Source organism: Callospermophilus lateralis, chromosome 1 (assembly GCF_048772815.1).
Source record: "Callospermophilus lateralis isolate mCalLat2 chromosome 1, mCalLat2.hap1, whole genome shotgun sequence".
NCBI lineage: Eukaryota > Metazoa > Chordata > Mammalia > Rodentia > Sciuridae > Callospermophilus > Callospermophilus lateralis.
The window spans coordinates 148,958,897-148,973,901 of record NC_135305.1 but is presented as its reverse complement, the minus strand read 5'-3'; the positions used below and the strand labels follow the sequence as shown (position 1 = coordinate 148,973,901).

The following is a 15,005-nucleotide window of genomic DNA, read 5'->3' as shown; positions in this document are numbered from 1 at the left end:
GTCCAGTGTACTCTTCTTTGTTCATATGAGCAGCTTGACCTATATTTGGCTAACTACTCATACAGCTAAACTCTCCTAATTGCTAGCACCTACTCTACTTAATGTTTCATGACACGGGCATCACATACTATTCAGATTGTTTTTACCCTTAGCCAAGAAGGTCTCGAAAACTGGTTTTCGCCTGTGCTGGTCCAGTGAGGCTTTCAAATATCACTTAAAACTCTATAAGAGAAAGCTGTTTCCAGCTTGGAGCAGCCTGGGCCAGCAGGGAGGCTGGGTGACTCATCTTTCCACACCCTGACTTCACTATGAGGTTTGGCATTAACCATTGGTTTGCACACCTCAATTCAAATATCAACATGAAAATCCACTCCCAAATCATGGATATCAACCAGCATCCTGTGTTACCCACAGCCCTTATCATCAACAATTGGGAAAATGGAGATGGCTTTGCCATTCCAAGGATAATCCCTTCAAGTATCTCGACATCTTAATATGTATATGTCCCTTTAAGTACTTTGAACTAAGCTTTACTTCATAAGGCATAATATTAGCTTTGCGCAGAAAGATCTACTGAAGCTATCTCCAGTTGGGTTTCACCCTGGGTTTCCACCTTCAGGAGCACACTGAGCACTTAGGAAGTTTATGCCTGTGGTCCCTTGTGGAATCTGAGTATGGTGAACCAGGAATAGCCTGGAGATGGAGTGGGACCCCCAACCACGCTCAATACCCTGCCTCAGCTTCCCAAGTGCCTGGGATTATAAGCAAATGCCACCCAATCAGGTTGAGTGGGGCCTCTGTTCTGTGGGAGAATCTCCTAAAGGTAGGTTCATGCAATCTCCTAGTATCTCAGAGTGATAAAAGCTCAAAAGGGTGGTTGTAGTTGGAAAACATGGCCTCCGAGGCACCAGCGAACACAGAGAGTTAGATTATTTCTATTCCCAGTTGAGAAGACCTCAAGAGTTTCTTATTGAGAAATCAGGGCAAAATGAATGAATGCATCTGCATTACACACCACAGGGAATGCTCTATGCAGGGGCTTAGAGCGTACCTGTGGTGTGTAATGCAGATGCATTCATTTTATAAATCAGTGCATGTAGATCCTTTAGCACAGTGCCTGGCACCTAGAAAATATTCATTAAATGCTAATTTCAATAATTGTTGTTATCGTAAAAATAGTAATGCATAGTGCATTACTAAAAACGACTGTTTTTAATTAAAAACTTCTGTTAACCTATGGAGATTCCTCAAGAAACAAGGAATGGAACCACCATTTGACCCATACCTCTCAAAGGACTTAAAATTAGCATACTACAGTGATGCAGCCACATCAACGTCTATAGTGGCTCAATTCATAATAGCTAAACTATGGAACCAACCTAGGTGTCCTTCAACAGATGAATGGATGAAGAAAATGTTGTATATATATATGAAATGGAGTATTATTCAGCCATAAAGAAGAATGAAATTATGGCAGTTGCCAGTAAATGGAAGAATCTGGAGACTATCATGCTAAGTGAACTAAGCCAATCCCCTTAATCCAAAGGTCAAATGGTCCTTCTGATGCACAGATGCTAACACACATTAAGAGGGCAGAGAGAATAGAAATTCAGTGGATTAGACAAGGGGGAATGAAGGGAAGGGAGGGAGGATAGGACTAGAAAAGATGGTGGAATGAACTGGACAGAACTTTCCTATGTTCACATGTGAATGCACAACCAGTGTAACTCCACATCATGTACAGCCACAAGACTGGGATCCTAATTAGAGTAAGATGTACTCCATATGTGCATAAATACATCAAGATAGACTCTGTCATGTATGACTAAAAAGAATAACAACAACAACAACAATGACAAAAAGAAAAATCAAGGCAAGCTCTGTGCTCCAGAAATATCCTTCAGTTATAATAACAAGCCAATCACTTGGAGAAAGTGGAGAGAATGTGAACTTTCTTCATTGGGCTATTTGTCTATACCCAGCTTTCTAGATCTGCTGGTTCCAAAGATTCTTCCCGGATAGCCAGTGTGGATCAGAGACAATTTTCTGTCAGGCCCAACAGTGACCAGAGGCTTACCTGGGCAGGGCATAAGATCCTGAGGCCCACCCCCAAGCCTCTTGCTTTCCCTTCCTAATTGAAAAAGAATTGGAGAGGAGCCTTGGTAAGTCCTGTATTGTTAACCTACAAATCAGAATATGAGGGCAATGCATGATTTCATTTACTAAAGAAACGCCCTGGGGGAGCTGTGGTTGTGGCTCAGCCACAGAGCGCTTGCCTAGCATGTGCAAGGCCCTGGGTTTGATCCTCAGCACTACCTAAAAATAAATAAATAAATAAACAAATAAAATAAATGTATTGTGTCCAACTACAATTGAAAAATAAATATAAAAAAGAATTTCCTCATATTGTATTTAATTAAATCTTAATACATTAAGTAAGTCTACAAATAAAAAATCCTAAGTCATATGATAAGGAAAGTCTATCGAACTGCAGACAATTCACCAGTGAGGACTGATAAGGGGGGAACTGAAGAAATTTGAGCGTTCAGCTGAAATGGAAGTTCACTGTGCTGAGTCCACTGGCGGTCTTCAACCAACAGGTCCAGAATCATTCATTCCTTTGTCCAATGCTCACATGTACTGCCCATAGAGATACAGTTGTGGGCAAAAACGGACTTCCTCTCTTTTATGACGCTTACCAGCTAATGGTAAGGAACTCAAACGATCATTAAAAAATACTTAAAAGGGCTGGGGGTGTGGCTTAGTGGTAGCGTGCTCACCTAGCATGTATGAGGCACTGGGTTCGATCCTCAGCACCACATAAAAATAAAGACAATAGTGATGCAGCCACATCAATGTTTATAGTGGCTCAATTCATAAGAGCTAAGCTATGGAACCAACCTATTTACTAAAAAAAATATTAAAAGAAAATACGTAAACACTCTGGTGTTATGAAACCAGAAATACCTGTCTTGTTCGGGTGAGGCAGGTAGGAAGATCTTCCCAGGGAAAGTGATAGTGAGTGAAGGTCCTTATAATCAATTTTAAATCTTACAAGGAGGAGGAATAGAAAAGGATTGAACTGAACTGTGGCTGGGGAGGGCTTGGGGTAGGGAGAACCTCCTGGTGGAAGAAACACAGTGTGCCAAGACCTGGGGGAAGGGAGGGGCTTTGTACGTTTGAGGAACTGAAAGGTGACTACTGTGGGTGGAGTAGCCAAGTGCAGGGCCACAGTGGGGGAAGCAGGGCAGGAGCTGACTCTTCTAGCAGGCCAAAGCAGGGACTTTGACCATGGTGATCTGTCCTAATAACAATGGGAAGCCAGGGGACTAGAGGCCCTGGGGTAATAAGCCTGGCTTTGAATTGGGAAAAGACCCCTGTGGCTGAAGCGTGGAGGATAAGCTGGAAGCAGGCAAGAGCGGTGTCCAGCGTCCTCAGCATTGTGTGGGGACCTGTTACAACATGCATTTTCAAACTTCACTCCAGGCCCACTGAATCCAAAACTTTACAAGTGGGTTAGCTATTTCTTTTAATAAGCATCGCAGGTGATTGTAATGTCAAGTGTGAGCTGGATGAGAATATGCCCATCACAAGGCACATGAGTGATTTTTTGAGTCCCCAACATTTTAATGGCAACCTGGTGACTAAAACACTGGTACCCTTACCTCTTTTATTTTTTCCTTACAAATCTTATACTGCTTCTTCTGACTTTCTAAGAAAGTTGTCAAATCTTTCTTCTGCTGGGCCAAGATCTGTTGCTGGAACTTCTTCTCATCTGCTGCAGCTACCTTTGCCTGAGAAAACAACAAAGATGCCTGTTTTTCACACAGAATTCAGATGTCTACATTCCCCAGTGCAGGAAGAGTCCTACGTGCTGAATAATGTAATATTTTTAACAAATAATTAATAAAAAATAATGGCTTCTGTGATTCTCATATCTTAAAAAATTTATCACAGAAAAATACATTCCCAATTATGGGAAAAGTATGAAGGTTGGACCCTTAAACATGTTTTATTGAACACAAAAACATTCATGGAACTGAAAGAAAACCAAGAATTATAATAAAGGATTTTTATCACATTGTTGGCAACCCAAGGGTTAAATTTAAAAATGGATAAATAACCATGATTTATTCTGAGAATCAAATGCTAACCAATTAATTATTCCAATGATCAGATTCCCTAGTGGAATCATCTCAAGTATACAGGAAGGCTAATGACATTTTGTTTTCTTAGGCACTTGCTATGATCCACAATAGTCAGGAATGTGGCATTTGGGGCGGGGGCGGAGGGTGTCCTACATGGATAAAATACAGACCAAACAAAAGGTCACCCAACCAATAGTGACTCCTGAAAGTAACCAAATCTTAAGTTTCGGAGAGCCCTCAGATGAAGTATGTGGAAGATAAGGAACTTAAGAGACAGGAAATCAGGCTTCATGATTCTTTTCATACATCTTTTCACCTTTAGCTTCCATTATCAAAGATCCTTCCATTAGAAACAATTCTTGCCACACTTTTGCCAAGTCACATTCCCAAGAAAAAATCTGACTGGTTTATTTAATCCACATCACCCCTGCTTGGGCTGAGCTCTCCATGCCAGACTGCCTCTCAGGCTGAGGGCCGCTGGGGTAACGCTCCTTCCACATGGAGAGGCAGCTTAATTGCTGAAGTACCCCTGGCTCTGTGTGTCCCATTGCCAGGGCGTATATGTCCACCCCTGCTTCTCCACAGCAGCTGAGTCTCATGGGGGCAGCAGAGGAGGGGACCCGGTTTTAGCATTGGCAGAATCAGTCATCTGAATCTTGTTCATGTCACTAGGCCCATTTTTCTGCAGACATAAAACCCTTCTCATATGGAACACTTATCAGTACAAAGGTGATACTTTGACTTTCTGCTTGTGTACCCTTTTGTCTGTTTTAAAATCAGCTTAGAGGAGCTAAGGGTGTAGCTCAGTGGTGTAGCTCACATTTAGTGTGTGTGAGGCCCTGGGTTTGAGCCCCAGCATCACCAAAAAGTAATAAATTAAAATAATTAATTTAGCTTAAAATTTGCATAAGGAAGGGAGGTGCTCTCTAGAAAACCCAAATCTTGGCTAGATGGATCTCTTGCCACCACTGGGAGGGTGTCCATCCTGAGTGCATCGGCCACTGGCAGGGACCCTCTAAATGGGACCATTTGAAGAAAACTGGAGACAGCAGGTACAGGACCAAACCTGCTGTGTGAGTCCCCAGAAGGGAGTGGCGACCTCTGGGTCGAGGATGTATTTGAATGGGTCTTCAGTTAGTATTTTATCTCCGAATGACAACTTTAAGTAGCACCTCCCAGCAATCCTGTTCCCCCCGACCTGTAGGTGCCCCATAGGTATCCTGCTCCTGCTCCCCGCTGACTGGGACAGACAGGGCTTGTTGAAGGCGTGTGGACACACACTGACCTCCTTTTCTATGATAGCCACTTGCTTCTTGGCCAGCTTCTCCAGCTCGATGGACGAGTTGTTGGCATGCGTCTCCACCTCCTTCTGGAGCTTGAGGCGGTGCTCGTCCATCTCAGCCTTCAGCTTGTTCTCCAGGGCGATCAGCTGCTTCTGGTGCTGGCGCCGCATCCGCTTATAACCTGACATCTGTTCCCGCAACTCGTTCTCCTGCTCATGCTCATGGATCTGCCGTGTAACCTGAATTGGGTCGGGGAACAGAACTCAGATCACCAGGTTCACGAAGGAAAACTTTCCAGGCAGAATAGAACCCTCCGGTGTTCCCTGTCCTGGCACCTTCCATACAGCCAACACTCACCTGTAGGGGGCGCAGTGCTGGGTGTGCTACCCACTTCTCTGATCCCTCAAAACTATCCCATTCATTTTATGCAGTCACAAGAAAGGTGTTACTGCTCCCGTTTTGTAGATGAAGACATTGAGCATTTTAGGGAAGTAATTTATTTATTTATTATATTTGGTCAAAATAGGCTTGAACATATTTTTGCTGTGCCAGTTGTACACTGCTCAAGGTTACACAGCCAATAACCGGGAGAGGTGGGGAGCTGGGATTCAGACCCATTTCTGTCAGATTCCAGAGCTGTGCTATTTCCACCACACCAGCATTTCTCAACCTGGAGGCTACTGACAACTGGCTGGATAACTGTGTATTGTGGGAGATGTACAGGAGGGTGGTGAGCAGCATCCCTGGACCCTCTCACAGCCAGTGGCAGCTCCCAAGTCATGACAATCAAAACTGTCTTCATGGGGCAGGAGTTGTGGCTCAGCAGTAGAGCGCATGCCTCCTACGTGTGAGGCACTGGGTTCAATTCCTAGCACCACATATAAATACAAATAAAATAAAGGTCCAGGGCTGGGGTTGTGGCTCAGTTGGTAGAGCGCTTGCCTTGCATGTGTGAGGCACTGGGTTTGATTCTCAGCACCACATATAAGTAAATAAATAAAGGTCAATCAACAACTAAAAAAAAAAAAAAAAAAAAAAAATCTTCAGATAGTGCCAGAAGTGCCGTGCAGAACAAAATCCCCTCCAGTTGAGAAGCACTATATTATTTTGTTTTGTTTTGTTTCTTCTTCTTTGTTTTTTGGTTAGAATTATGACTCTAACAGTGAAAAGGACTTTAAATATTCCTCTAAAATGGTCTGAATATGATTTATTTCCTATTCTTGTGGCCAGGGGTGAAGAGGGAGAGGGGGGAAAGTGGGAGTGAGAGAGCTCTTTTAAATCATCTGTGTCCTTCCTCCTCTTCCTCACAAAAGAGATGTTAACAAATTATAATAATTTTCTCTTACAAAGGAGAAAGCATTTCTATGACTTTTGGATAGCTGCTTTTCCTGGTAACTTTTCCTTAACTTATCCTCTAGAAAATATCCAACAAGTTGAACAGTAAGAACATAAATCTTAGAATCTCTTGTTTCTTTCTGTGGAAACTTCTCTGATTTTCTAGACCGTCCTTCAATTTACCATCCTTCCTTATTTTTCTGTTAGAGTGTCCTGTTAGATCAGTTCCTTCTCATTTTTCCTATTTTATAAAAAATTTAATTACAAGATTATAACTTTAGTTTTGTACTTCATGAGGTGATTCAGTCACTCCCATGGACATAGGTACTTCTTCCCACCCTAACCCCCAAACAAGTTTTACTGGAAATTTTCATGCTGCTATTAATGCTCTGTACTACTTTCAGTTTATGGGTCAAAGAGCATTTTATACAAAGAACAGTTTGTTTCTCTGCTCTTTTTCGAAGGTGTCCCTGCACACTAGACGGAGTCCTTACTATCAAGAAAGTGCTCTTCTGTAACGGGAGAGTATTATCACTGCAGACCATTAAACGTTAGCTGAACTTTCAAATGTTTCCAGCTGAAACAAACACAAGGGTTCAAATTCATTTTTTTTTTTTCTAAAGGACAAACCTCCTTAAAGTATGAGGAGTAAGAACAGAAGGTATTTCAAGATCAAAAAAAGGATAGCAACTCCGAAAAGGCATCTAACACTCTAAAGAAAATGAATGATCTATTTTGTCATCATAACAACAGGCTGTTTATTTATTTATTTTGGGTGCTTCAGATGATACCCAGGCAGGGGCTTAAACAGGCGAAGCCCTGAGCCATACTCCAGCTCTGCTGTTATTTTTTTCTTACATTGTTTTACTTCTTGGTGGAGGCAAGGAAAGAAGTAATTTGGGATGTATGTATAAACTTCACTCCTTCATGCTTATGGTTTCCTGAAGCACAACTTTAGGGAAAAAGTAATTTTAATCAATAGAAAGGATACCATTTAGGGACTGGGGTTGTGGCTCAGTGGTAGCGTGCTTGCCTAGCATGCGTGAGACACTGGGTTTGATTCTCAGCACCACATACATACAAATAAATAAAATAAAGATCCATCAACAACTAAAAACTAATTTTTTTTAAAAGAAGAAAGGATATCATTTAGCCCTTTCTGAATTTAATTAATAAATTAATTTCAGGTAAACACCCCAGTAGTTCCTGTTCCCAGGTAACAAGTTAAGAGATAGGCTTACCCAGACCCCAATTTTTCTTATTTTAGTATTCCCTCTATAATAGAATTCCCAAAGCTGAGGCAGGACACATACTAAGGCTACCATGACACATTTAAAAAAACAAGTTGCAAGCACTGGTGTGTGGCCAGCCAGATATTCTCAGAGTGGCCATTTCCCTAAACCAAGAGGCTAGGGATAAAAGAAAATGGAGCCAAGAAATATTTCCTAGCTGAACTGGTAGGTGGGTCCTGTAAAGAGGGCTGATTCTCCTGCTTACCAGAGTACACCTGGTGACAAAGCTTGCCATGCTGTCACTGTACATTAATTCCAGGAGTCACATTTTGCTTTCGGACCCTTTCCATGATTTGGATAATCACCTTTTTAACCTCGGAATATCACCTCCCTCTTTCCATTTGTCAAAACCAAACTTTCTAAATTGCAAATTGTCTTTTTGGGCACACAGGGAGACACTCAGTTTTATACATGCTTAAGGTGAACAGGTGAATTTAAATAAAAGTATAACTAGATGTTTCACTTGTGAAGCTTAACATGAAATATATTTTAAAAATGTTAATTACATTATTTATGCCTGTGTGTTTTAAGTTTACACTGTGTGGCTAAACAATATGCTACTTGGTAAACAGAATTTTTTAAAAAAGCCATTAATTTTATCATGCTTTATGGTTTACAAAGTGCTTTCATATATAATTTACCTCTTTAATTTTTACAAGGCCTGGGGTTTTAACCAGGGTCCTATGATTCTTGAATTGCCTGAGGGAATTCACATCACCAAGGCAGAAAAAGAATGATTATTTTCTGTTATGAAGTAATAGAGGGAATCAGCCCCCCAAAAAGTCAAAGTTGGTGAGAGGGGTAAGTTTAAACTACGATTTTTTAAGTCTTGAAAGGAGAAAAAAGTTATAGAGATGCAGTGACAAGTTCTCACAATGGTAGCCTCAGCATGTGAAAAAACACAAAGGGGTAGTGCCATCACGCCACACCCAGTGGGTCCTTCACTTATGCAACTGACCTTGGACAAAGGACTTGACCCCATGAGGTCTTCACATGTACAGAGGACCTAGGATGATCTTCCACAGGACCGGAGGACTGGGTGAGATGACACATGTCAAAGTGCCTGGCCAGGTGTCCCCGACACACAGGAAAGGTTCACTGCGTGCTGTCTCCCCTCCTCCTGCGAGGCTGAGCAGTGTGTCTCTACCCTCTGCTCACCATGTCTGGTGATAGAGATACAGATGACAGTGCATGGGTCCAAGAGCAAGCACACGTTTAACAATAAAATTCTCCCTGTATCCAGCTTGTGGATTGTAAGAGTAAGTCCAGGGTAAGGGTGCAGCTAGTGGAGAGTACCTGCTTAGCACATGTGGGGCCCAAGTTCAACGCTCATCACAAAAAAGGAAAAAACAAACAAACAAAAAAAAAACAAAAAAAAGTAAGTGCAGTTTCTTTTCTTTGGGGTGATGGAGACCAAACCACCCAGGACCTAAAGCATGCTAAGTACATAGTCTACTACTGAGCTACATCCCCAGTCCTTGTATAATTTCTGAATCTGAATTATTACCTATTTCATATACCTGGGATGTGTTAAAAAAAAAAGAGCAAGTGATAAATAATGACCCATAAGGAGGACTGAAATAAAAAAAAAGTTATCCAAAGCTTCCTTATTTAATCCCAGCAAAATTTGACCCTAAAATAAACCATTTTATACAAAGTATAAAATATGCCTATTATGAACAAAACGCTGTACTAGAAGGCCAATAAGCAACTTATTGAACATAGTAGATGTTCAGCATGGTGGCTGATAATGTCACCCTCTTAAGAGATCAAAGCCAATTTACGAGATTAATTATTTGTAAGAATCAAAATGATGCATATGATAAAAGTGGCCACCTCAGCACTTAGCACAAATGAAATTTATGGGAAGTTCTTAAAAAGAATACAATGAGTCACATTTTGGCACTAAAGATGTGACAGTCCCCTCTTTAGAACACCTAAGGAAAAGGTGCTTTAAGTTTTTACTGAAAGGAATGACTGATATTAGGCTATTCTGCCTTGTAACAGAAAATATTATATGAATAACTCAGCAATGCACACTTCAAATCCAAATTCTCATGTGACAGCAGGGCAAGAAGAGACCTCATTCATTCATTCATTGGGCACATGTTTATTGAGAGACTTGGGCCACGTGGGCTGGGCACAGTGAAAAATGGTATCTATTAGTAATGACCTCAGAGAGCTAAGAAGTAAAGAATAAGGAAGGAGACAGGCAATATTTCCCTAAGTATCCTCTGGTACTCTGTCCAGGAAGGGAACACATTTTCAAGTACTTAAAAAAAAAACAAAACAACTGGGTTTATGAGAGGTGAAACAGTAGAATTTACTGTGGAGGCTCTAATATATTTGTATTCTTATGCATCAAATAGATTCAAATATCCAATTTCACAATTATTTGAATAATTAGACTACATTTTGAAAACTCCAAGTGTATACTATCCCATTTCTGAATCTAGTAAAGTCAAGTAAAAGAATTTTCCTGGACAGAATAATAACCATTTTCTCCTCTGTGCTTCTCTGGGAACTCCCAGATCAGAGTGTCCCCCTTACGCGGCTGTCCCTAATGTGTTCTACTACACCTGCACAGTGAGACCATTGCAGTCCACTGGGAATTCCTTTGTAAGGCCAACAACTCAGTTCTAGGGTAGATATATATGGTCTTGGAGTCCTTTACATTAATGTCTACTATGGAAACTTCCAGGGACCCATCCACTACAAAATTTTAAGAAGAGATGGCATCAGATGTAGCAAGAGCTGAAACATTCTCATGGGTCATTAATATAATTAGAACATGAGGATCTCCATTCACCAACAATAAAAATTTAAGCAATGCACATCTCAAAGGGCCAAGGAGACAGATTCATAATTCTGAAGAGCTATATAAACAACCCTCTCCAGATAACAAATCAGCTTAGTATGAACTTTCTCACAGAAGAAGGAAAATGAAAGAAAAAAATGTAAATGTCCTTCTTTTTTTTTTTTTTAACTCTTCAGAGTAAGGCCAATAATCTCTGCCTTTGGAAGATTATAATAAAAAAATTACTATTCTAAAGTTTCCTCTGGTTTCCAGGTTGATGTTCCTTCCTTTTCCTTTGTTATAAATTGGAGTGTGTAGCAGTGAGTGAGGAACCCCAGATCTCAGTTTTGAGGTGCCCAAATAATAAAAGCAGCCAGCAGTGTGAGCCTGTCACTCATGATCTTCATATACTTGTGAATCACCTTATTCAGAAGCATGATTAGAAAATATTAACGAGGGGAAACGCCACAAAGGTAGGCCTCTTTGGGGTGTATGTTGAAGAGGTAGCGTTGTAAAACAAATTTAGGAACAGTAATTTTTTAAAAATTAATTTTCAAGTCAATGTAAAATACACTCTCATGATTTGTTCCTCATAACTAAAAAAACTAACTTCTAAATTCTCTTTGCTATTCACTTTTGGAACCCTCTGTGGCTTGATAGAACCTCTATTGGAAGGGTATAAAGCAAGAGTAAAACCCATATCAATCAATGTGTGTGGCTACCAGCTATGAGATGTGAGGCAAGACTTCAACAACAACTTGATTATTCGTTACACTGGACCTTCATTTCCCCATGATCTTACTCTTACTTTGAAGTTATTTATGCCATTTTAATCCTTTTCATTTGAATTGGGATCCATAAAAACACAAGAGGATTCACGACATCTTTTTAAAAATAAAATATTTCTTTATGATATTTCAGTGTCCTGGGTTATATATTTCTTTTGGAAGGTTTTAAAATAAAATAATATAATGGGTGGTAGAGCAGTAGCCCTTGATAATATATATTAGAATAGCCACACCAATAGTTAGATTGTCCAAAATGGGGCATGGAACCATATAATCCCATACCCTTTTTCCCTTCCATTGATTTATTTTTCTTCCTCAAAACCACTAGATACAAATGCCACTGAGCTCTGCAAAACTTTCATCCATCCTGTCATGACCCCCACGGCATCACATTTGGAAGGGTAGCCACAAGAACACTTGCTTTTGTGGCTGAAGCAACAGCCCATCAGCTATTCTGTTTTTAACTTACATGAGGGCAGGGGCCCTTCAGCAAATCAAAACTCCATCTGAGACATGGAGCTGGGCAGTTCTCTGGATGGGCATTAGGAAGCCTGTAGGATTCAGAGGGGCTCCTGAGGACCTTGCCCCTCGCCTGAATGGCCTGGTAGGGAAGCAGCTTTTATCCTCCCCAGACAGGAAGACTGTGATGGCTGACACACACAGAGTGGCCCTGGGTGAGTTCACAGATGCCAGCGTGAGATTATCCTGGCATGACTGTAGTAGTAGCTTAGAGGGAGGGAGGAGAGTCATGAATATATGATGTGGGAATGAGGGTGTGGCACGTGGGAAAAGAAGAACCTGTCCCGGAGGGGGGAGGCCACCTGGTACAATGTCCGCTTCCACAGAAACCAGCTCATGGTGTCCCGATGCTCTGGGCTCCCTCACCGTTCCTCCTCTCACTTCTACATAAGCAGGTTTGGATAAAGGCACAAGTCTCACCAGAGTCTGTGGTAAGTAGCAATGGTGCTCTCAAATACCATATGTATTCTTTTGTCAGACATCATGGCAGGAAGATAATTATTATTTAATAATCCCATGATGCTTTATTTAGACTCAAAAGCACATTTCTAGGTGCTTAACAATCATTAGCAACTACATAGTGGACATTTTAAGATCTCCATTACACAGCAGAGCATTCCTTGAAAATGAAAAATTACCTTTCAAAGCATTACAAGAAACTTCTCCATAAAGGAACTTAAGAGGGGGATTATTTATAAGTAGTCTAAATTAAATTGCTTGCTTTTAGACAGCAGTAGGCATGAGCAAAATATGAAGGGGCTTTAACTTCCATTTTCCCTATATTTGGGTTTTTCAAGAGTATGATCCATTCTAAATTTCAAAGATAATCAGAGCCTTGGAAGACTTGAGAAATAAAAGTAGAAATTGGGTTTGAAAAATAGGACAAGAAAAATGATCATTTCTGGGTCGGCCTCCGATGATGTCATCATAGGTTCTAAATGTAATAGCCAAGCAGTGTATACTAACTCTTTCTGCCCATGTGACCTCTAACATCAATTTGGGCAAAACAACTAATATTCCAATAATTTTTTGGCTGAGAAGTGAGATGAAGGAGGAAAAGATTAAAGAGAGTTTACAATGCCAAGGATGAAACGATGTCTGTGTGTGTGTGTGTGTGAGTGTGTGTGTGTGAGTGTGAGCGCGCACGCGCACGCGTGGGGGGCCAAGGGGAGGAGGCATGAAAACTAACTCTTCCAGCACACACCCCTTTTGCTACTACAAGGGCATCCAGCAATCACATTTGCAATAGTAAAAATGCTGAAGAATCCTACAGCCCCTTTTCTTCCATGATCAGCCCTCTCCTCTCCTAAAAGCCCTTCTTGCTTTATTGGTGCCGGAAATTCTTTAGGGGTTAAATGGGGAAGTGCAGGCACTACCATTGTTGCAATAAATAAATGAATGAACCAGAACGAACCAGCAATCCATCCCTGGGTAGCAAGTATCTGATTTTTCTCCAATTAGAGACATCAGCCAGTAACCATATATTTTTAAAAATTGTCTTTTATCTTTTCATGTGTGTGTGTACATTACACACACACATGCAATATACAAAAAGAAGCAGTGCCCTGCATGCACATATATCAATACCTTTAAGAACATTTTTAGCATTATTTATTTCAATGAAAAGACAGATAGCTTTTAAAAAATTAAACAGGCTAGCCACTCATCCCAAAGGCCTTATATTTTGCACATATAGCAGATACAAATATATACACACAATCACACACACACCACACACACACACACACAAACACACACACACACACACACACACAAAGGTTTTTTTGTTTTTTTTTTCCCATGCCATAGACAATGCTAAAATATCTGAGCTCAGGTTGCTATGCCAACAGATTTTTTTCTAAACTGAATAAAATTATTAGAAGGGAGAAAACATTCTTGACTCCCTTCCTTCCATCCATGAAGCCGAGAGAGGCTCAGGGAGGGCGAGAGGCTGCCAGACGGGGAGGAGGGGAAGGAAGGGAAGGTGGGTAGAGGGGTGTTTGCTTACCAAAGATGCTGATTTGATCGTGGCAAAGCGCTCTCTGTTCCGGTAGTGGAGGGCCTGGCTCTGAACTGACTGGGTAGGCCGCGGCTCAGGCCTGGGATCGCCGTGGCCCGCCTCATCCCTTATGAATACATGATCCTGCAGAAATGGATAAAAACAAGGAGAAAGTCCAGCTGTGCTCTTTCCTCGCCGGCTGCCTCTCTCTCACCCCTCTTTCTGCACAAGCACTGCTGTTTGAAATGCATAGTTTAGCTCTCTGCTAGTCCCCGCAGCTCCCACGGTACAAAATGAATAAGCAACACATTGCAGCCTTCAGTTAGGAATGTCAGCTGATCGCTAGTGGGATGCCTTCTGAATCCCTGGCAGGCTTTTTCTTTACCTCCAGAATTACATATATGCAAAAGAAAAAAAGAACAGAAAAAACAATGCAATGTACAGACTTCTCAGAACAGTTTGCTTAAAACGCTGTAACCAAATAATTCCTTTAAAAATGTCATGTCCATGTCTAGCAAGGAGGATGCTGGTGGCTTTTGACATAAAAGCGAGCCTCCGCCTCATTCCCTTGAAAGATCTGCGTTCTCAATTGAATTTTATTTGAGATCTGGTCGGTAGGATCATCGTTCTGTCTAGAACCAGTGGAGGCGTGTGCCGAACTGCCTCTCTATCTTGTGCTGGGAAGATTCGGCAGTCACTGAGGGATCCTGCTTTCCAGTCATGATCGTACACAGTTCTAGCACCTTCTCTCTACAGCTTCTGAAAGGATTTTTTTTTAGATTTAAAGAGACAGGCGTACAATTTCAGCCAAATGATACTTTCACAAATTCTCCCTCAACTCGGT

The 15,005-nt window shown here is 41.2% G+C and overlaps 1 protein-coding gene across 4 annotated transcripts in view; it reads right to left on the bottom strand.

Moving 5' to 3' along the window:
- Window positions 1–15,005, bottom strand: part of Taok3 (TAO kinase 3) — a 187,500-nt gene that overhangs the window by 19,404 nt on the left and 153,091 nt on the right. For all 4 annotated transcript variants that reach the window (XM_077108947.1, XM_077108945.1, XM_077108957.1 and 1 more), the window contains 3 exons: window positions 14,171–14,305; window positions 5,434–5,670; window positions 3,666–3,794 (listed from right to left, as the gene is read on the bottom strand). In XM_077108947.1, the coding sequence (XP_076965062.1) occupies window positions 3,666–3,794; window positions 5,434–5,670; window positions 14,171–14,305 (501 nt within the window). The remainder of the gene's footprint in view (window positions 1–3,665; window positions 3,795–5,433; window positions 5,671–14,170; window positions 14,306–15,005) is intronic.